This window comes from Condylura cristata, unplaced genomic scaffold (assembly GCF_000260355.1).
Source record: "Condylura cristata isolate star-nosed mole 26May11 unplaced genomic scaffold, ConCri1.0 scaffold00027, whole genome shotgun sequence".
Taxonomy (NCBI): domain Eukaryota; kingdom Metazoa; phylum Chordata; class Mammalia; order Eulipotyphla; family Talpidae; genus Condylura; species Condylura cristata.
The window spans coordinates 7,071,843-7,095,312 of NW_004567128.1; the positions used below are offsets into that span (position 1 = coordinate 7,071,843).

The window sequence follows — 23,470 nt, forward strand, 5'->3', positions numbered from 1 at the left end:
AATGGGATCAAAAACGGGGGGGGAGGGGAAGGGAGGGAAAAGCACGGGACTATGGTGGTGGCACAGGGGTGATTTGGTGATGGGAAACCCGCGGGAATTACAATCGAGATGGAAAAAATAAATGTGCAAAATGATGTAAAAATAAACTTTGTAATAAAAAAAGTAATAAAAAAAATTAAGTGCTTACAAATAAAATATACATTGTAAAAAGTGAACCACCTGAAGGAGGTGGGAAGAAACAAACTAGCCTAATATACCTTGATGGAATTTCATTTTTATTTATCTTGTGTGGGGTTTGCTGAGTTTCTGTAATAGCTAAGTAATATTTTCATCAGATTAGGAAGTGTTCTTCCATTAATTATTTAAAATATTTTTTACAAGTCTAATTAGCTTTTTCTTTCTTAAACTTAGAAGGCCCAAAAATATTTAAAATGTGGATCACTATACCTGCATTTCGAGATTTTTCAAAAATGTGTTGATGAAAATTTTTTAATATCATAAATTTTAATTTTTTTATATTAAACTAAAAAAATTAATGCCTACTGGTTAAGAGCAATTTAAAAACACAATAAAAAAGAAAATTTCCAAGTAACTAAACAGTTTTTCTACAACAATTATTTGATAATGTATCTTTACACTATGATTTCATAATATTTCAGGGTTTTCTTTTTATACATTTCTCTATCATGGAATCCTAGAATCATACTGATTTAATTAGTATATGTAAGAGAGAGGCATTTACAGATTATTGCTGTAGTTGTTTTCTTTAAACATTTTCTTAGCTTTACTGAATATAATTGACATATACCATTGTGTAAGTTTAAGGTGTACAGCATAATAATAATATTTGTATACTGCAAAATGATTACTACAGTAAGTTTGCTTTTTTTTTTTTTAACACATCTGTCTTCTCACATGGCTACAATTGTGTGTGTGTGATGAGTATTTTTAAAATCTATTCTCAGCAACTTTCAGATATAAAAGGGGATATCGCTAGCCAGAGTCGCCGTGCTGTAAATGACAGTCAGCTGCTTGCTGAGAGCCCTCTTTGGTGGGAGGGTTCCAGACAACCTCTGCGTAGGTCTGTTTCACAGAAGTGCTGTGTCTCCTAAGCAGAGTGTAGTTGAGGACCAGAGGGTCACTTAACCTTTTCTGATATCAGGGCCAGATTAATGGTTTTAACTCTGAAGCAGAGTGCATGGAGGCATATTTTGAAGGTGAAATGTGACCTTGAGGCAGTTCATCTCCACATCCTATACTTTAGGTGCTCAGACCAGTTCAAGGGACTTGATGGAAAGCCTCTACATAAGCGGTCCCCTGTTTGCTTTTTCACTTCAGCCTCCTCCCACAGACAGAAAGTCCAAGCTGTAATACATATCAGTAGGTTTAAATAGAAACTGGTAGAAATGGAGAGTTGGGTGGAGTGTGGAAGTGTTTTGCTTTTCTTTGCGCTTCTGAGATCAGCCAAATTGTCTCATCAGACCAGGCATTTTATATTTTTGTTGCTATGGTGAATAGGACATTTTCCTCATTTTATCTCCCCAAAGATTATTAATAGTATCTAATAATGCTTTTGATATTAAATATATTATTTATTTAGCCTTTATGATAAACCTGCGAGATTAATATTATCATCACTCCATTTTTATAGATGAGAATACTGAGATTCAAAAGGTAACCTCCCAAGGTTATTCATCTCATTAGTGGTGAAGCTGTGATTCAAACCAGTGTGATTATTTTAATTCTCATCAAATCTGAGAGTTTCCATTGATTTTCTTGAGTACAAATATTTAATTGCACCGGCCACAAGTAACTGTATTTTAATATCTTTATTTCTAACAATCATGCTTTCATTTCAGTTTCATGGTTTTTATTTTATGTTTTTATTGAAGTAACATTACATTGTAATATTGCTTAAGTTTCAGGTGTCCATTACTGCTAAAAGTTCAGTTCTATCCTTCACTACATCACTGCTCCCCTTTTCCCAAGTTGCCCATCCTTCCTTCCCTTGTAACCACTAATATTTCTCTTTCTCTAAAATTTTACTTTGTTTTATTTAGTTCATTTATTTGTTTTCTCTATGTACCACATACAAATGAAATCATATGGTGGTTGTCTTTTTCTACCTGACTTATTTCATAAGTTTACTTTTTTCTAGGTCTATCTATGTTGTTGCAAATGGAAGGACTTTATCTTTTTTTATAGCTTAGCTGTATTCCATTATATATACACCACATCTTTATACATTTGTCAGTGAATGGGCACTTAGGTTGTTTCTACTATTGCAGCTAGTGCTGCCATAAATATGGGGCAGTGCATACTCCTCTTCAAATTTGGTTCTGTATTTTTTTTTTTGTAAATATCCAGAAGTGGGGTAGCTGGGGCTCATGAAATTTCTGTTGTAAATTTTTTTTGAGGAACCTCCGTACTCTCTCCATAATAGCTGCGTCAATTTATATTCCCACCAACAGTGTATAAGGTATCCCGCTCCCTATGTCCCCTCCAATACTTTCTTTCTTTCTTTTTTTTTTGTCTTTTAGATAATAGCATCCTTAGAGTTGAGGGGTGATCTCTCATTGTTGTTTTGATATGTATTTCTCAAATAATAAGAGACAGTAAACATCTTTTCTTATGCCTATTTGTCATCTGTATGTCTTCGAAGAAGTACATTTGGGTCCTCTGCCCGTCACGGTTGTGTTTTAGTTTTATGAGTTCTATGTATAATTTGGATATTAAACCCTTAATGGCTATCTAATGTGCAGATATCTTCACTGAGTAGAATATCTTCTTGTTTTGATGGAAGTTTCTTGGGTTGTGTAAAATCAACTTCCTGTTCATTGCCTTGACTAGAGATAGCAGGACAGAGTTAAACTGAATCAGTGAAAGTTGGCATCCATGTTCTGTAAATGCCTTAATGGAAAAACCATTACTGTCGACTTAAATTTTAAAAATCATGTTAAGAAGGTATCCTTGCATACCTCCAAGTTTTATGAGTTTTAAACAAATCAGGAACAGGTGTGAGTTGCATGAAATGTCACTTAGGCATATATTGAGTTAATTATAAGGGCACCTGTGATTTTAATCCAGATCCATAATTGAGAAACGAAATAACCATAAATGTGGTTCAGTTGATGCTTTTCTTTTTCCAGCAGTATCTGGAGCTTGTTTTCAAAGTGACATGTGGGTGGGAAAGGCAGAAATTGTGTGTGTGTGTTTTTTAATTATGGGCTTCAAATTTGTCCCTGTCCAGATTTTGAGTCTGTACTAGGTAAAAGAAAGGACTGTGTGTAGGGGGTATTTTTGAAGTGATTTCTTCAGAACAATTTGTTAAGGTATCATTTGGTGTAATTCAAGATTTTATTATATTTAATTAGTTTAGATTCATTTCAAAGGATGATAAATCAAATAGGTAAGGATTAATTCTAATTACATGTTGCACAAATCTTCATGTATTATAGATATTCATTAAATTATTATTGGTATAACAGTTACAGCCTGTAAGTATACAAGCCTGTATACTTACAGGCTGTAATGTTAACACTTTTGATTGTTTTCATATATAACCCACAATAGCTACTGGAAGAGAATCTTTTTCTTTCTTTTTTTTTAATGTGGCTAAAACCCTGTGGAAGGTATTAGGATTTTATATTTACTGCTAGTTCATATTGAGTGGTTTTGCCTAAGGATTGGTTTAAGGAAATGGCACTTTTTCACATATTACTGAACTTGGAAGGAATGAAGGTCATCAATTACGGGGAAGAAGGAACAGACTGAGCTTTCTCTTAAAAGAATAAACTAGTATTTTAATTTTGTCCTTAGACAAGACTTTAAAAAAAAAGTTTCTTATTTTATATTTTTACTTTTCAAAATTTGTGTGATTTTTTAATTAAGGTAACATTGGCTCATAACTCCTTCTATGATTTAGCGGTATCGGGTTATACCTCTTTATATGTATGTTGCCATACCCTGCCTATCACCAATAACCCTCCGCCATAGCCCACTGGGCCTGAGTCAGGATTGAGTTTTAATAACCAGAACTGGAATTGACTTGATGTGTCCATTGACTGATGAGAATGGGAGAATTGACAGAGCATGGGTGAAGGCAAAGATTGGGAAAATAAAGTCACTTCTTTTTTTACTTTATAGATTTGGGAATACTCAGTAAGTCAACTATGAGATGATACAGTGGAATTGCAACTGGTTTTTGTTGGTGGTGTTGCTTTTCCAAGGTGAACCTGATAATTTAGTCTGTAGAGTTAGGAAGAGGAAAGTTTTCATTTGGATCAAGATGTATCTCTAAAAATGTTACCAAATAGAAATGAGCAGTATGACCATTACTACAGTTAGTAGTTAGCCTTTACTGCCTACATAATGGATCTAAGGTAAAATTTACCAAGAGGCTTTACATTCCTACTTTTATTTCATTAATATTTTTAAAAAACATTCTTTTTTATTTTTTCATCATATCGGATTTCTCCCTTCAGGTGTGGTCACCATAGTTTCCTCAGTTTTCAAACATAAAGTGAAATAGTTAACTTATTCTCAAAGCTCAAGTCAAATCCAAAGGAGAGAAATAGCATCTGGTGGACCACACTGAAGACCGACATTACTACTCCTAAATTCAACTTCTTTTGAAACATGACTAACCACCACCAAAAAATATTGGGGATACACAATAATGTAGGAAGTATTTTTAAATGACCAAATATATTGACCCACTTTAGAATGTTTTTCAAATTTAGTTCTTAACTGCAATCTCTCAGCCTGACTGGATCTTGAAAATGAAATATATTCTGTCTTCACCAGTTAATATCATACCATTCAAACATGTCCACTCTAAAGATTCAAAAAGGTAGAAACTACTTGCAGAGAATTTGTATTAATTGCCCTAGTAGCATTTAGGTTAATAAGTTGAAAAGGGCATGTGATTGTCCTCTGTATCTCTTATCTGTTACTGCAATAATACGGTCTATTAAGCAACCACAGCGGTATGTAATAAATATTCAGCGGTATGTAATAAATATTCCTTTTTGCTCACATGCCTACAGATTAGCTGAGCACTTCTGCTGATCTTTGCAGTCTTGCTTAGGAATTTTTGAGCCTTGGCTGAAGTTCACTCACGTGACTAAAGGTCTGTTGGCTGGTGCCTCTTCTAGGGCAGTCTCAGTGACTCTGTGGTGTGTCACATGGCATCGGATCTTTCAGCAGGCTAGTCTGGCTCCACTTCATGAGAATGGCGTGGTTTCAAAAGGGAGAACATGGAAGCGTACAAGGCCTCTTACACCACATTTTAGGTCAGCACTAGTCATGAACCTAACACAGCCTTCTTGGTGGGGGGAAATAGGCTCTTGAGAGTAGCTGCAAAATCACATTAAATAGAGAATGTCTTAGAGTTTGGGATAAAGTGTTGTGGTTACTTAGCCACAAATCTACCATATCTCTTCTCATCTTTCTCCACCTGAATTGGCCAGATTTCTCCTCTTGGGCTCTTTCCTGAGCAGTCTAGCAAGAAGGAGACACTGGGTCTCAGCATCTACTGAAATGGGTAATGCAGGCAATCTGTTACATAGAAATATCTCTCTGAGAGAGAGAGCCTTTTGTCTAATTTTGCCTATGGTTTGTCATCTATCTGCTTTGTTACTAAGAAGAAAAAGAAAATCACGTCAGAAAGCTTGTTTTGTTTTGTTTTTTTAAAGATTTATTTATTTATTCATATGGAACTGGGGTACAGGCCAGAGATGCAGAGGGTGTGAGGATTCACCAGAGACAGAGTGGGGAACAGAACAGGCAGATCGACGAAGTACACTGCTGAGGGGAGCAGCGGGCGGGTCAGGAGAGGTCTGCTGCGCCATTTGGATCTCCTCCGGGGCAGGCAGGGATCGAACTCATGCGGAAGCGGCTTTAGATTCTCAGTGCTGTGCTTTAACCCGCTGTGCCACCAGGGAGGGCCCAGAAAGCTTGTTTTTATGTGAAGAGAAAAATAATTTACAACTAAGTAAAATTTGAAGTGTTTAACAGGGGAGAAATCAAATGTTTCAGTTTAATTTTCTCTAGATCTGAATAGTAGCAGATGATTGAACCAAACACAATGCATTGTTATATTTTTCAGACTTATTTGTAAAAATCTGAGACAAAAAGTTAGAGCTTCAGAGCTTCAAAATGCCTTGATTGACTAATTTTTTCCCTATGCTTCTCCCTCCCTTCCCCACTGATTATGAAGTCACTGCTTTGGTAAAATGTCCACCAAGAAAGGGATGATGGTGATTCATGTGAATGTACCTCCCCGTCTCAGAACAAGTCATTCTTCATGGCTCTGTGTGGGATATCTTGGTATTCATAACATTTAGCTCAGTAAGATATTCAAGAAAATATTTATCACATTTAAGTATGGGAATGTTGACTCCTCCGTTCCCTCTTTCTGTCTTTCATTTTCCAGAATTCGTGACTCGATTATATGGTAGAACCATCCAAGACATCAAGGATAGACATGACTTTGTGGGGTTGATAGAAGTCCCAGACTCCTATAATGGTCCTCGGCTACAATTTCCTGTCACTGATAATGATATTGATTTACTTCTTGAGGCCTTCAAGCAACAACAGGCAAGTGGATGCAGATGCTCTTCTGATTCTTGTGTTTAATAAGTGCTCAGTGACTATATGTTGAATGAATGAATAATAAGGCTATAGTAGAATTGCATTCCCTTGTGAAAAAGTTTCACACTAAGTGGGAACTACCTTCTGTTTTGTTTAGCCCACTAAATGGAAGTTTCCTCAGGTGCACAAAAACCTCATCTATAGCCTTAAAGCATTTTATTTTTCTTTTTTGAAGTATACTTCAGATACCATGGAATTTATCATTTTAAATTATATGAATCAGTGGCTTTTCATACATTCACAAGATTGTGCAACCATCACTAATATCTAATTCCAGACCATTTTATTAGTCCCAAAAGAAGAGCCTTACCTACTGCCATTCTTTTCTACCTTGCCCCCATGCCACCTCCCAGCAACCTCTGTGCTACTTCCAGTCCTGAAAGATTTGTCTGTTTTGGATAGTTGATATAAATGGAGTATATAATATGTGGCCTGTTGTGTCTGGCTTCTTTTGCTTAGCATAATTTTTTTCCCCTTAACAACCCTGGGATCATCTTTTTTTTTTAATATAATAGTTTATTTTTACATCATTTTGTACATTTTTTTTTCAATCTCAATTGTAATCCCCATGGGTTTCCCATCACCCAGTCACCCATGTGCCATCACATAGTTCTGTGCACTCCCCTCCCCACCCCCTTTGATCCCATTCTCCACTCCACCCCCACAAAATGTCTCTGGTGTATGACTGTTCATTAGTATTATTTTCTCTCCTGGTCCATTATTAGCATAATTTTTTTAAAAGATTTATTTATTCATAGAGAACTGAGGTACAGGCCAGAGATGCAGAGGGTGAGAGGATTTACCAGGGACAGAGTAGGGAGCAGGGCAGGCAGACTGACTGAAGTGCACTGCTGAGAGGAGCAGCGGGAGACTGGAGAGGTCTGCTGTCCCTTGTGGGTCAGCTCCCTGGCAGGGGATCCAAACTTGTGCTAAAGCAGCTACCATTAGCTTCATAGTGCTGCCTTTAACCCATTGTGCCACCAGGGAGGGCCCTAATTCTTTTTTAAATGTTTAGTAGGGGTCATAAGTAAAGGTGTCTTGGTTTTCGACTTCTCTTTATTAGGTATTTTTTTTAATACTGACTCAGTCTGTACATGTTCTAAATCTGTTCAGATTTTATATTTCTTCTTCCATCAATTTTGGTAATTTGTGTATTTCTAGGAGTTTATCCATTTCATCTAAGTTTCTAATTTGTTGAGATATAGTTGTTCATAATATTCTCTTATAATTCTTTTAGGTCAGTGGTAAAATCCTACTTTTATATCTAGTTTCTGTTATTTGCATTTTCTCTCATTAGTCTAGCTAAAGATTTATTAATTTTGTTGCTCTAGTCTAAGAACCAACTTATGGTTTTGTTTTGTTGGTTCTCTCTTTTGTGTTTTTATTCTTTATTTCATTTGTCTCTACTAGTTATTTACCAGTTACATGAGGTACAAAACTCTTCAAAGAGAATTGAGATAAACAATAAAAAATAGAAACACACCTATAGGGCATTTAAATAATGGCATTGTCAGACTCAAAGTTGAAAGTAAATAAGTTTAGTATATTCAAGGAAATAAAAGATAAACATAAATCCAAGAAGCTATAATAGAAAACACTGAGAATTTTGACTTTATAAAATGAAAAAAAATATGTTAAGAGAAAAAGAAAAGGTTCAACATACCCATTTGTTATGAAAAGGGAAAAGTAAGTATTATGTATATTTTGAATGTTAAAATTATTTCATGGATTATATATGTATACATGTGTTTGCATATTCATATATTATTGTGTTGTATGTGTTTGCAAATGCATAAATTATTTATTTAAAAGATAGTCAAGGCACTCTTAATAGTGGTTGTTTCTGGGGATTGGTGTTGGGAGACTGAGGTCTGCGCAAGAACAAAAATTACTTTTCATTGTTGTATTCCCTTTTTATTAGTTAAATTTTTTTTAAAGATGTATTTATTTGTACATACAGAACTGGGATACAGGCCAGAGGCTCAGGGGCGGTGAGAGGCTTCACCATCGACAGAGTGGGGAGCAGAACAGGCAGATCATCAAAGTACACTGCTGAGGAGCAGCGGGTGGGTCAGGAGAGGTCTGCCGCGACATGTGGTCACCTCTGGGGCAGGCGGGAATCGAAATCATGCGGAAGTGGCTTCAGTTTCTCAGTGCAGTGCTTTAACCCGCTGCGCCACCAGGGAGGGCCTTATTAGTTAAATTTTTATTTCAACTATACAGTAAGTTATTTTTCTATTTAAAAACTAGTTACTGTTTAAAAAAGAAATATCCTTTAAACTAGCATTTTCTTCCATTAATGCCATAATCTGGATATATTTGCAAACAGACAAACCAGTATCTGAGTTAAACTCTTGAGTATTTTATACTACAATGGTAAACACATATAATGCTATTGAAAGATTGAATTATAAGCAAGCATTAATATTATTGAAGTGATTTCAGTCAGTTGAAAAAGGATCCAGAAATACTATTTTATTATTTTATCAGCAACTTTTCATGTTCTCTTTTTATAGAATTATTTTTTTAATCAATTTAACATTGGTTTATAACACTATATATGATTCAGAGTTATAAGATCATACCTTTTCAGAAAAGCTATTGACAGAAAAACCTTTTTTTTTTTTAAGATTTATTTATTTGTGCATACAGAACTGGGGTACAGGCTAGAGGCTCAGGGGCGGCGAGAGGCTTCACCACAGACAGAGTGGGGAACAGAACAGGCAGATTGACGAAGTACATTGTTGAGGGGAGCAGCGGGCGGATCAGGAGAGGTCTGCTGCTCCATGTGGTCACCTCCGGGGCAGGCGGGAATCGAACTCATGCGGAAGCGGCTTTAGATTCTCAGTGCTGTGTTTTAACCCGCTGCGCCACCAGGGAGGGCCAGAAAAACTATTTTAATAATAGGAATTTGCTGTTGTTATCATATATTCTCAGTGAACATTTGTTAATTTAACTTTCAAAGAAAAATGCCTTTTTAAGCAACAATTACTCTATTAGTACTGTAAATGGAGCAGGAAAGCAACAGTAGCAAGTTAAAGTGACTTTGAAGCCAACATTGAGAATCAAAGATTAAATGTACAAATTAAAAAAAGTCAACTATATAAGTGTTTTTCCTGTTCCTTTAAAATGTAGCTAAAGAAAAGTTCACACTCAAGATTTCGCTTGTGGATTTGAGCTGTGGGTTGATTGGATTTAGAATGCATTTGTGGGAGAACTACTTAGCAGTCAGTCAGGTCGTGGATAAACAGGAAATATGGCCCTCTCTCCACTAAGGAAGAGCTAGGGCCCTTCCCTTTCCTCCCAGTTCTCTCATTGCTTCAAATCCTGCTTCTTGTCTTTTTAAAAAGATATTTCATCATGAAAGTTCTTGAAAATTAAATCACGTTTTTTGGGGGTGGGGTCTGGTATAGAAAATTATTTTATTATTTTAATAGCTATGAAAATGGAAATTTCAGGACACCTCAAGGTAGGAGGGGTCCAAAGCGATTCCCCTGTCTGTAATCCCATACTCACACAACATCTGAGCAATATGTAGGCATGGTCCCACTCTCAGCCTTCGGTAGTCTAACCAGTGCTTTGTAATAGAAATAGCTGAGTTACTTATATGATTTACAGTTTTCTATAGTCACATTTAAAAAAAGTAAAAAAGGTGAAGTAAATTTTGATAGTATACTTTTCATGCTCAACATAGAATTATTACCATTTAATATGCAAATATTAAAAGTTATTAATGAGACATTTTACTTTTTTTAATACCAAGTCTTTGAAATCTAGTGTGTATTTTACTTACCACACATCTCAGCTTTGACTAGACCCATTTCAAGCAGTCAGTAGCTCCATGTGGCTACTGACTGCCATTGCTGGACAACAAGACACAGCTAGTCCGGACCCACAAAGTAGTGTTGGCATCTGTTAAATTTTTATCGGTGTGTCACTTTTTGGCTTATGTATTTGGGATGCTTTATACTTTAAAAAGTGAGAACACACATCATATTTAAACAATAAACATAAATTTAAACAAAACAAAGAAAAAGGCAAGGTGAGAAAAAAGTAAATCTGCCCAACATGATAATGTCATCGACACTGTAGTTGAAAGGACCATGGGATGAATAGTCAGAGTAGCTACTAGTCCAGCTGGTGTGTTTCATATCTGTGCATGGAATATGAGCATCTTGGGACATCTGCCTCCGGACTTCTTTGGGGCTGCTCAGGCTGCCTTGTGAGGTCTACTCGGGTTGTGTGGCCATCCCAGATCAATGCAAAACAGCCCTCCACAGCAGTCTTTCTCTCCCTTCTCTTAAATTACTGTTCAGTCTGCATATTTCCATAAGGCAAGGAAGCATCCTTTTTTCCTGTTACTTGATTTGGGCTCTAAAGACCAAAATGAGTTTATAAGTGATGTCAATTAAGAACATGAGAGTATAGATGTCCTAGGAACCATTTATTTATTCTTTCAATAAATCAGTCTTTAATGAGGGCTTCTCACATGTTAGGCACTACACTAAATAATCTATTTGAGAGCAATTTAGAGATTACCCTGAAATATAGCTACCTGAAATGTTTTCATATGCTCCACTTTAGAGCTTTCTGTGCAGTTATACCTTTCTTACAAATTTATTGTATCTATTTCTTCTGTTTCTTTCTTATAGATACTTCATGCTTATTATGTCTTAGAGGTGTTATTTGAAACCAGGAAAGCCCTGAAACAAATGCCGAATTTCACGCGTACAAAAACTTCTCCCTCCAAAGAGATAACAATCTGTGGTAAGTTTCAGAGCAGAGTTGCCAAATTAATATTTAGGAGCCTCTTGGTTCTACATCATTTGCCTAACTTGAAAGCTGTGCAAATTGGACAGTGTTACGGGAAAAGTGTTAATATAGCGGTATCTATCATGATAATACTGTTCCCCATCTTGTCTTTGTTTGCATACCAGCTGGCAGGAATTAATTATGTGAGAAATTAAAGAACTCATAGCTTTTTATAAAGGCAGGCAGCATTTTAATACGGAAAACCACCCATGGGTGGAATAAGCTTTCTTCGCCCTCCATCTCGATTTCATTGTCTTAGTTCCACGTTGTTTTCTCTAGGTGGACCCTGAATGCCATTTATGCCTAGAAGAGAAAGCCCAAGGCAGGGTGGAGCTTAAACTGTCCCCTTGCCCTTGGCTACTGTGTTAGATTTCTCCAACTAGTCTCTGCAGCTTTTAGAAGAGTAGGAATGTCCCAGAAATCTGTTCCTTGTTCTTCTAAATAACAAGATTTGAGATTTTGTTATCATATAGGCCAGCAAGGCAGGATGTTGCTTCAAGAAACAGTACACATCGAAATTCAACACAGTTGGTGCTCAGCATGCTCTCAACTGCTGAGAATGGAGTGTGTGGAAGGAACAGCAATTCCCTTAACTTCTAATTAAGCCCTTAGGTTACAAACCAGTGATTGTTATTTTTCAAATCAGTTTTTAACCAGTGTTTCTCTTACTCTAGTAAGTTGAAGTGGATTTGATGATTTAATTAAACCATTTCCATTTCTTGCATCTGCTAGTGGTGATGGGGACTTGATGTAGCAGTGCATGCTCCGTGATAGGCCCTGACTCGGGCTTTTGAAGAGTCTTTAATGGTTCAGTTCCAACCTAGTCAGGTCATCACTTCTCTGCCTAGCAGATGATGGATAACAGCATCTGGAGCCTTTTATTCAAGGCCTTAGTAGCTCTTATTTTTCATGGACACAGATAAAGAATTTTGGGCCCCCTGCCAACCTGTGGAGCCTGTGGAGCCAGGACTAGATGTGTATATAATGGGTCAAACAGAGAAAGGGACCTCTTCCCCATGTTTTCAGGATACTTCCATTTGCCATTGTAGACTTATCTTTGGCTAAAATGACATGGGAAAAGACATGAAGTAATTGGAGGGCATGGAAATCCTAGATTCAAACAGTGTAAGAACTGCAAGTTTCTCGCAGAGACCATATAGTCTATTGCTTGCTCTTACCAATGAAATTGAGGCCCAGAGAGCTCAGTGTGTTGCTCCGAGACATTTCTGTGTAGGAACTCTTTACTCCCTCCCAGCTCAGTCAGCTGGTTAGTGGCAGGGTCCTCTGCATCCCAGGGTAGAGCCAGTTCTAGATCTGCTATCCCAGCTCCCATCATGCGCCTCGCTGATGCTTCATTTTCCATCATGAGACAAAGCTAGGGTATGGATTGATTGGCCAGTTCTATTCACCGAAAGATGCCTATATCTTGGGCATTTATTTCAAGACTTTTGCATCTTGTACATTTGGTAGAGGGAAAAGCTAAGTCCAGTAGGTACATTCCCTTAACACAGGAATGACTATTTTCTGTTTTTATTATAGCTCCATTGAACAAAGAACAATTTGGTTATAAGTTAAGATAAAATTTTAAATTGGAGTCATATTTTCAAAAACATTTTCTGTTTGGGACAGTATTAGAAAAGTGATAGAAATTATGATTAGGAAAGGGAGAGAATTGTGAAGCATTATTTTAATTTGCAGAGACAGTTTTTACAAGTATGTAATTCTCAACATGCCTGAAATATAGGAGGTATTTTTGTCCACATTTGTCATAAATGATAACCAACTACTTGATTATCAACTTTTTGTTTGCAGTGGAAACATCTATGATGCGTTAAGATTTTTCTGTTGCTGTTCAACTAGAAGTTAAAATATTTTCATAGCCTCAATTTTTAATATGTTGAAACAAATTCACTTTTTAGCATGCCAGCTGCAACAGTTTTATTTACTCAAATATTTGAAAGACCAATCATCCTAAGAAAATTAGGAGAGTAAAACAATTTTTAAATATATTTAACTGATAAGTGAAAAGTCCTTCCATTTTTATCTCCTTAGATTTGGAATGAGACTATATGAAAAGCAATGAGATTTAAGTATACAATAACATTAATATCTTCTTAATATTGTTGTCCTTTTAATAAATGGGATTTAAATTTTATTTTCATTACAATTGAAATCTTCCAGTCCATATATTTGGTTATTTGGCATTGTTTGGATTTTACACAAACTGAGGAAAATTATTTCTAAATTAAATTCTATTTGGTAATTTAGATACAAAGAATAAAAATTTGTGGTCAGAACCTTTGAAGGGCAAGTATCTACCTAGATCGATTTATCTGAATATGATTTTGGAAGTTCACATATTCACTTTTTTTTTTTTATTTTTTTTTAAAGATTTATTTATTTATTCATACAGAACTGGGGTACAGGCCAGAGATGCGGAGGGTGAGAGGATTCACCAGAGACAGAGTGGGGAGCAGAACAGGCAGATCAACGAAGTACACTGCTGAGGGGAGCAGCGGGCGGGTCAGAAGAGGTCTGCCACGCCATGTGGTCACCTCCGGGGCAGGCGGGGATCGAACTCATGCGGAAGTGGCTTTAGTTTCTCAGTGCAGTGCTTTAACCCGCTGCGCCACCAGGGAGGGCCCACTTTTATTTTTTAATTAATGGTTTCATATATTCAGATGCTTTCCCTCAGTTGGCTGAATTTTATAAAGTCATACTTTCACTTTTATTTTCTACAACTCTCTTATCAAAAGAATGCCAACTATCTACTCATAGTCTTAAATTTTCAAATGCTTCTGCTGGAGCAAATTCTTTAAAAAACTGTACATTTATCTATTAACTGTATTTATTGAGTCTCCACTTTGCACCAGATTTTATAGGAAGCACTGGGGGTTTAATGCTTAGATAAATACTGCTGCTTCCTAGAGATTACTGTGTAGGCAGAGGAGAATAATTGCCAAGTGTTGAATGTTGAAATGTGGTTTGGATTTGAATTCTAGCTCTGATAGCAGCTGAGTAACCTTACATAAGTAACTCAGCTACTCTGGGCCTCATTTGTAAAATGAGAATGATGAAAATAATACTCACCTCATAAAGTGGTTGTAAGGGTTGAAGAATTCACATAGACCCTTAGTGCAGTGCTTGGCACAGAGCGAGCCACGCACTGCAGAAGTGGCAGGAATGAGCAGATACTTCTAATATTAGATTCTGTCCCTTATAAAAAAAGAAGGCAAAAGAGTACTACGGAAATAAATTGCCTAATTAATACACCATAAGCTAAAAACCCAATGCTCTGAGAATGCTTGATGTAGATCAGCAGTATTTCTGTTTTTAAATTATATAAAAATTAGCAATCTCTTATTTCCTACTGAATAATGATTTTCATTTGCATTGCAGGTGATTTGCATGGGAAATTGGATGATTTGTTTTTGATCTTCTATAAGGTAAATGATTATTTTGCAAAGTATCTGTATTTTTTGTTGGGGGAGAACAATTCTAGCACAGATAACAATATTAGTTTTATTATGGATATGCACAAACATAGATACAACAATTTTTATCCAAAAAGCTCAAAGATTTGTAGCGGGATATGTTTTGGTTTTTTACACACATCTCAAAAAAGTTTTTGAAAATTTGAATCTTTGTTCAATGTTATTGTTACCTGTATATGCATTGGGATTTGTGCCTAGTTTTATATATGGTCTTTATTATAATGTAAATGTCTAGTTAGTACAGGATGAGGAGGAGAGCAGTCTGTTCTATTCTGATTTTGTACAGAGGTGAGTATGTTACACACCAGTCTTCTCTTCTAGTGGTACTGACTATGTGTGAAAGGAGTTCTCCACAGCAAATTCCTATTTTTTTTTCTCTACCCTGATTCACCATTGCCGGGCTCAGTCGTTCTTGCAGTGTGATGATCCTCTTTGTTTTCTGGGTTTCAGTTGTGGGGGGCTGCACAGAGGCCACAAAGCAACCTGTCTGGCCTGGTTTCTTTGCAGCCTTTTGATTGACTTTATTTCTCTCTTTGAGCCAGCAGTTGCAATCTGAATGTTTGCTTCTGGGACACTCATATGTAGAAACTGATCCTGGGGTGACCCCTGCCTTCACAGTGGTGCCCCTTTATCTCTCTTTATGATTAATATATCATCCCCACAATTAACCCTTTGAATAATTGTGCAGAGCATAGATGTCTTAGCTGGGGTGAAAGAAAATGTATTCAGATGATTACAATGGCTAATCAGTTCTGCTATTTGGAGTCTGTGAGAGCTTGAGAGACCACATGATCTCCATAAACCTCATCTAAAAAAAGCTGACTGCAATATTCTTGAGCTTCCACCCCATAAGAGATTATTTTGTGGATAAAATAATATAAATATCAAAAATTTTAATCTTGTATTTATAAGACAAATGCAGGGTTTTCATTTCATTCATTCAGAAAGACGCTTAGGAGGGAATAGAGCAGACAAGCCAACAGTGGATAAGTGGAGCTGGCACCTAGGAGACCCGGTTGAGGTTGTATGAGGTCTAAGCAAGCCTCCAGAACAGAAGCAGAGGGATGGGCTATGTATGGCGTAAGTAGGAGGCTGCCCAGCTAGTAGGTTAGTATCAGCAGGTCCAACAAAGGTTTCCTGGCAGGTAGCTTAGAGTGCTGGCAAAAGACAATTCCAGAGATCTAACAGAACACAGACTTGGCAGGGAGAAGCCTGGATGGGCCAACCAGTGGGAGAAGTGGGAGGACTGAAGGATTGGTACGCTCTCTGCCACCAGAGAGTTGGCTAATTGGGGTGAAGGTCATAGGAAACAGGATGGAGAGCAGGTCTAGAGGATGAGTGGGAACAAGGGAGAGCCCACCATGTGGGCAGCTAAAGTGACTGAAAGAGAATATTGGAAATGAAGAGGTCAAGGGTGTAGAAAGCAGTTGTTTTAAATGAGTTGGCCACAGGACCGAGACAGGAGGACCAAGGGAAGGAAGTCTAGTCAGAGGAGAAGAGTGCTAAGTGTTGGTCTATCTATAGCTCTGAGGAGAGAGCAGAATCTTCCCCACTCCTGACCTGTCCTGTGCAGGAATGTCTCCTTCCCTTCCAGAGAACAGCAGCGCCAGGAGCCCAGCAGTGTCCTTAAGGGAAGCCCAGGCCTCCAGAGGAAAGGCTTTTTCAATGAGTTGAAAGCAGAAGGGAGTTTATTTACCATGAAATAGGGATCACACTGGCTAAACCAGAAAACTATGGGAGAGGCAGAAGAATGGACTGGTGGGAGGACACCAAAGGAATGCAGTTTGGGGAACGGGATGTATTTAACTTGCAACAATGCTGTGTCAGTGTTCATAATTTATTCCTGCTACTGTTGACAATTACAATTTGAAGAAAGGATATGTGGGAAGCAGCCACAACAGAAAATTTGGCAGTTATTTCTCTAGAGTTCTGGGAAACATATAAAAGGGAAAATAGTCGAGAAAATTAAATGGGAAAAGTCACTTCGAAGGCATTTGGAAAAGAAAATTCCTTGAGAGGTACTTGAACATGTTAAGATGTGATTAGGAGAAGGACTCTGGAGTAGACAGAACAGAGAATTTCAACATGTTTCTTTAATTCTGTTGCCAAAAGTATATGCAACCTATAAAGCTGGAAGGTTCTAATGTGAAGATTGAGCAGGAGGAGGTGGGTGGTAAGAGGTGCTGTAAAAAGAACTAAAGGTGAAAATATAGCATTCACATGAAAGCAAGAAATAAAATTTTGACTTAACCAATGATTGTATTCAGAAGCGGAGGTTGAGAACTCCACAATAAAAGAGTAAGGCACCATTATCTGGGATGGATTTGGGTAGAGAGAACTAAGAGGCATGTTTGGAAAGCAGAAATTTGAAAGAGCCATACATTATAATTTTAGCAGGCTTGAGAGAGGAGCAGGAAAAATGCATCTTAGAATGAATCACCTACTCCAGAATCTTGAAGCTGCCTCATTTAAAAGGGGAAACTGAAAGAAGACCATTGATGACAGAGAGGTTCCACTTTATAAAACTGAAAACAGTGTGGTTTATGGTGTCTGAGAAGGGAGAATGATTTGGTGAGCTTGCCTCTAAGGACATTTATTGCCTGCAGCAAAGTGACTTGACATCGTTGTAGTCCCCACAGTTCCTCCACAACCCTATCACCTCTGAACCATCACGTATTCCTTTGTGCTTTTCCCTCCCCCTTTTCATCCCTCTCCCCTCCTCCTTTGCTGTAGGCCTCAGCTTTATGGTCAGTGTGCTAGTTTTGACTTTCTCTTGACTTCTTATTTGCTTTCTCTATAGTCCACATATAAGTGAGACCATCTGGTATTTATCTTTTTCCTTCTGACATATTTTGGCTAGTATAATCTATTCCAGTTCCATCCATGTTGCTACAAATGGCATGAGCTTGTCTTTTTTTTATCACTGAGTAATATTCCATTGTATGAATATCCAACATTTTGATCCATTTGTTTAATTTAGGACATTTGCAAAACCCACTCGCTGCTACAGTGACTAGGCAGCGTGCACATCCATCCACACCTGCTAGGAACACCCAGAAATCCCACCAACCATCAGAAGTGGTTTGGTTGGTGGAAGCTGAGGGGAGAGCAGCTAGAGCACCCGCCCCCATCTTCACCCACAGTGGCCCAAGCTCCAGGCAGACCCCTAGACATCCTGGTGAAAGTGCACAGAAGTCATTCCCAAGAGCACCAGTGGCCTCAGGGCCCTGCGCCTCGAACAAACACAGAAGCAAGCAATGGAGAGAAAGAGCTTGATCAAACAAGCCCTTCTGGGAACAGTGCACCACAGAAAGAAAAGCAGCTTCCAGAACCAATGACACTGACATAGAAGAATTTCTCTGCTTGACAGATAAAGAAACAGAATCTCCTTAATTAAAAACTAAAAGAAGGAGGGCCCTCCCTGGTGGCACAGCGGGTTAAAGCACTGCACTGCCTTGAGAAGCTTAAGCCACTTCCACATGAGTTCGATCCCCGCCTGGCCTGGAGGAGATCCACATGGCGCAGCAGACCTCTCCTAACCCACCCGCTGCTCTCCTCAGCAGTGTACTTCGTTGATCTGCCTGTTCTGCTCCCGACTCTGCCTCTGGTGAATCCTCTCACCCTCCGCATCTCTGGCCTGTACCCCAGTTCTGTATGAATAAGTAAGTAAGTAAATAAATAAATAAATAAACTAAAAGAAGGAGGAACAGAACAGAATGCTATGAGAAACATAATAGATGAACAGAAGAATGAGATAGAATCTTTAAATAAAAAACAAAGGACTGCAGGATGTTAAAAGATCAACAGAGGAACTTAAAAATTCTGGGAAAAACCATGAAAATAAAATAGATGGAATGGAGTTACTCTTGAAGATACAAATATAAAAAAGAGCCAGAAAAAGAGAGGAACAAAGGATAAAGAATAAAAAAACATTTTTAAGAATTACATGACACCTCGAGGAAAAGAAATTTAAGCGTTATAGGAATCCAGTAAGGAAAAGAGAGAGATTTTCCCACTTTTTAATCCAAAGTTTAAATGAGAAATGATGATAGATTGCATAAATATAGTGAGACCTAAAAACATGAGTACAGTCTGTTCTGGAAGCAGCTTTTCAATGCAAATACAAATGACAGTGATATTCCACCTATCCACAGATCCAGCTGCTGTCTATTTATCTTCACGTTTGCTCCTACAGTTCCAGATGGTCTCTGAGCTCTTGAAATCATGCCAGAAATCCAGTGAACTTTACTCACTGTCCTGGCCCTAAGTCCTTACTCTGCACTTTTGACTTGACTTGGAGGAAGCCTAAATGCAATTTCTTCTATTGTCCCGTATCCACATTCATCCGACATTAGCTGCCTCCTCCACCCCCAGTGATGTCAAAGTCGTGTATCTGAGATGCACCAGTGGGGGAGTTGGTGCCACATCTGCCCTGGCCCCTAAGATTGGCCACTTTGGTATGTCTCAAAAAAAGTTGTTGGTGACATCGCCAAGGCACCTGGGGATAGGAAGGGTCTTAGGAAACTGCTATTAAGAACAAGCCCAGATTGAGGTAGTACTGTCAGCCTCTGCTCTCATTATGAAAACCCTCAAGGAACCACCAAGACATAGACAGAAGCACTGATCTTTAGCTAAAGGACTCTCTGGCACTTCAAGAGATCTTGGGCATCTCTCAGCCTTCGGACTGCAATGTTGATGGCTACCACTGGCCATCACATCATAGGTGACCTTGACAGTGGTGCTGTGGAGTGCACAGCCAGTTAAGAGCTACAAAGAGAAAGGTTTCAATAATGCATAATTTGACAAAAAAAAAAACCCAAAGCTTTATCTGACACAAAAACTGCAAGTTTGCTGTCTGGCTGTCTAGCCCACAACAGATTTAACAAATGGGAGGAGAAGAGGCAAAATGTCAGGTATAGTGACAGTGATGAAAATTTAAGCTCTTCCTGACAGTAACAGGAGTTCTGGAACTGTAAAAATAAGATAGGAAATGAAGTTGTGATATTCAGTGATCTGGGCTGTGTAATATAGAAAAGCGAGTTTCGTATTTCTCAGAAGTGCCTGACAGAATGGTAGATTGATTGAATGGTCAAAAAGCTTCAAGTTCTGTGGTGTAAGTTCTTGTTAAGTAAAGAGAATAAATGGTATATTTCTCAAACTCCTAACCAAGATGGTTTAAATTATGTTAAAAGTAGCTTAGTGTTTAAAGGAATAAGCTTCATTGACCTGCCAAATTAATTTCAGCAGTGCTGCTAGTGTGAGAACCACTACTGGGTCTTAGGTAGAGGATGAGAGGTTGTTTAAAAAAAAAAAAAAAGACTAGTTGAGAGAAGAGTAATAGACCAGGAAACTAAAAAAGGAGGAAAGGAAGAACATCTTGAAGTGAGAGAGGTTGGTGGTGATGGATTTCTCTTTTTGGCATTAGATACCAAGGTTGCATTCTCAGAGATTCCAGCAGGTACCTAACTATGACCTAAGTAATCAATTGATTGCTTCAGGAAATGATTGGGTTTCTATTCTCACTTTGATACTCAGTGTATCAGCACCATTTTGATCCTCTATTACTCATGGCATTTTGCTCTGGTTCATTCACAGCAGCACTCAGTGACTGGCTATTTAGAAGCAGACAGTGACTCTGTTTTAACATAGCCTGAATTTGTTTTGTATTATGAAAGTAATCAATATTTCTTTATTATTTTATTAGAATTAAGTATCGAACTTGAACAATGGGAAATAGTTTGGCAAATAACACCCTGTTAGAGATTTTTGAGCTTGTAAGGCCCAAGGCCAACCAAAGATGCTCAGACTGAATCCTCTCCATCAATCCAGAAGAGAAAGCAGGAAAACCTTAGACTTTGAATTAAAGCCGAATTGTAATTCATCTTTCATTTGGCGTTTTGATAGACAGTTTTTTCCTAGTCAGTTCTTTTTTATGGTATAAAATGAGTAGACTGTAGAGCTGGGAGGACAACCAACCCTGAGAAGGAGGGTTATAGTGTAGAGTAAATGAGATCCCTCACCATATTACTTCTTTCATCCAAGTGGTTGGTTTGGCTCAAGATTTCTATCATCATATCTAATCACATATAAAAGTGAATCTCCACTTATTCTTTCAGTGAGCTTTTATTTTGTCCCTGCAGTATTCAAAGCATCATATAAAAACTGTGGGATGATATAAGGTGTAATATAAAGTTCACTTTGCATGTATTTATTAAGTACCCATTATGCATGTGGTTCTTGGCTTAGGGTTGGCAATACAGAGTGACTTAAGATGCAGTTAAGAACATCTTGAAATGTCCTTAGGCATCACAGTTTAGAGAGGAAGATCAACTAATTAAAAGATAATTCAGGATGGGATGTGTTATTATGATTGGGATAAGTACAGGCTTCAAGGGAGCACATTGGAGGGGCACCTAATGTCAAAGAAGACTTCTTGGAGGAGGTGACATTTAAGCCAATCCCTTTAAAGAATTTTAGTAATTTAGTAAGTACATAAATCATGAAGGAACGTTTTGGAGAATTGTAAAAAATCTTATTCTTACACACTTCTTGTAATTCACTGCAGTAAATGAGAGGACTCATGTCAATGATTATTTTGATTATTTGTTTTGAGATTTTGGTTTCCTTAGTATTTGCTTTTCCATAAAAGCTATAATTTAGTAGCTGAAGATTAAGTTAGACATTTTCTGTGCACTCTTTCCTGGGTTTGAAAAGAATTTTTTCCTCTGGGAGCCTCATTGTTAGCCGACCAACCTTTGCTAAAAGGGCATCTCAACTTATTTGGCTTCAAATATCATCAACTGAAGCAATTTACATAACATTAGTTAGGTCATATTTTTAGATTTTACTTTCTGAAAAGGTTAATTTTAATCAGCCACTTTTGCTTCTTCGTTAGAGTGACCAATTTGAAGTACTTCATTCAGAGTCTTAGCCTTGCTAAAATTATAAGACATTTTGTCTTGTGGAATAGAAAGCTTGAAATTTCAGATCAAGTGTTGGGAAATGAGTTTGTTAAATCGATGCTGTGGGTGAAGACCCCTTGAAACTCAAATAAGCATGCACAGGGAGAAGCTAATTAACTCTTAACCCTGTGAGTACCATCCGGACATCACACCACTTTGTTTTTCTTTTCGTTCTGCCTTCCCCACTGTCCTCTACCCCCAATGCCCATAATTTCTCAGTTGTGAAGATCGTTACATGCTTCTTTTTTTCTGTCATCGAGATGCTTTACATTGCCACAACACTCAGTTCTTTTCCTTCCCACTTTAAGGTAGTATGCTGCATGCAGAAAAACAAGCCCCTAAAAACAAGCCCCAAAAGAAGTAAAAATTTTTAAATGAGGAATTGAAGCCCATAGGTTATTAAATATTGGGATCACTTCCAGATGTCTGCTGTAAAATTGTTCAGTAGGAAATAGGTGAGAATATAGGGTAATGTCTTGTTTTTATTTGTATTCAAGTTAATTGATTGCAGTTTATTTTTTCCCCTGCATGTTATAGTTACTATGGGTTGTCTGTATTTGTCAACTTCACTTGCATGTCAGACACAGTTTGTTTTATATCAGTTGCAGAATAAGCCAGAGGGTTTGGTTTATAGGCACCGAGTAAAGGATGAATTATAACAGCAATTTCTCCTTCTTTTAAAGAAACCTAGAAAAACCTGAGTAGCCAGAAGCCTAAATAAACTAGAGACTCACTTCCAGGAGATTTAACACCTCATCTTATCTGTTGAATGCCTTTCTCAAATTTTAATAGAAAGGTTATGCTGGTTCATGAAATGAATTGAAGAGATTTTCATCTTTTTCTGTGATTTGGAATAAAGTCCCTGGTTCTCAAATCTTGCTGTATATTGTAACCACCTGAGGAATTAAAAAATATATATTGTCCCATTCCCAGAGATTCTGATGAACACCTGGAGATGTTTGAAAAGCTCCCTGCTGATTATAATGTGCGTTAAAATGGGTATTAACAATAAAACTATTTACTCTTGAAAATTGAGGTAAAACTTTGTTCTAAAGCAACTTGGAATCAATGTACTATTCAAGTTTTCCATTTCTTTTGAATCAGTTTTGGTGGTTTCTAATTTTCAAAGAAATCTACCAGTTTTCTGGTTGTGAAAGTATACCACAATAGATATATATTCTCTACTCACATATATACATCTTTCATTTATTTCTCTATCCTTGTCGTTCTTCTAATCTTTAATCTTACGCATTATTTTCATTTTTTAAAATTTATCCTCAATTAGGCTCATGATGAGATTATCATTTGTATTGACTTTTTTTGGTTCTTTCAAAGGCAAAATTACCCTTGGCGTTTTTATGTATCTTATCATTTTTGTTTGTACCCTATTTCACTCAGTTCACTTTTTTTTTTAATTTTACGAAAGTTTATTTTTACATCATTTTGTACATTTTTTTTCCATCTCAATTGTAATCCCCATGGGTTTCCCATCACCAAGTCACCCGTGTGCCATCACCATAATCCCGCGCATTTCCCTCCCCACCCCCC

At 37.5% G+C, this 23,470-nt stretch overlaps 1 protein-coding gene across 2 annotated transcripts in view; it reads left to right on the forward strand.

Moving 5' to 3' along the window:
* The window catches only part of PPEF1 (protein phosphatase, EF-hand calcium binding domain 1), a 97,160-nt gene that overhangs the window by 42,559 nt on the left and 31,131 nt on the right, over window positions 1-23,470 (forward strand). For both annotated transcript variants that reach the window (XM_012730370.1, XM_004690079.2), the window contains 3 exons: window positions 6,437-6,600; window positions 11,307-11,421; window positions 14,866-14,912. In XM_012730370.1, the coding sequence (XP_012585824.1) occupies window positions 6,437-6,600; window positions 11,307-11,421; window positions 14,866-14,912 (326 nt within the window). The remainder of the gene's footprint in view (window positions 1-6,436; window positions 6,601-11,306; window positions 11,422-14,865; window positions 14,913-23,470) is intronic.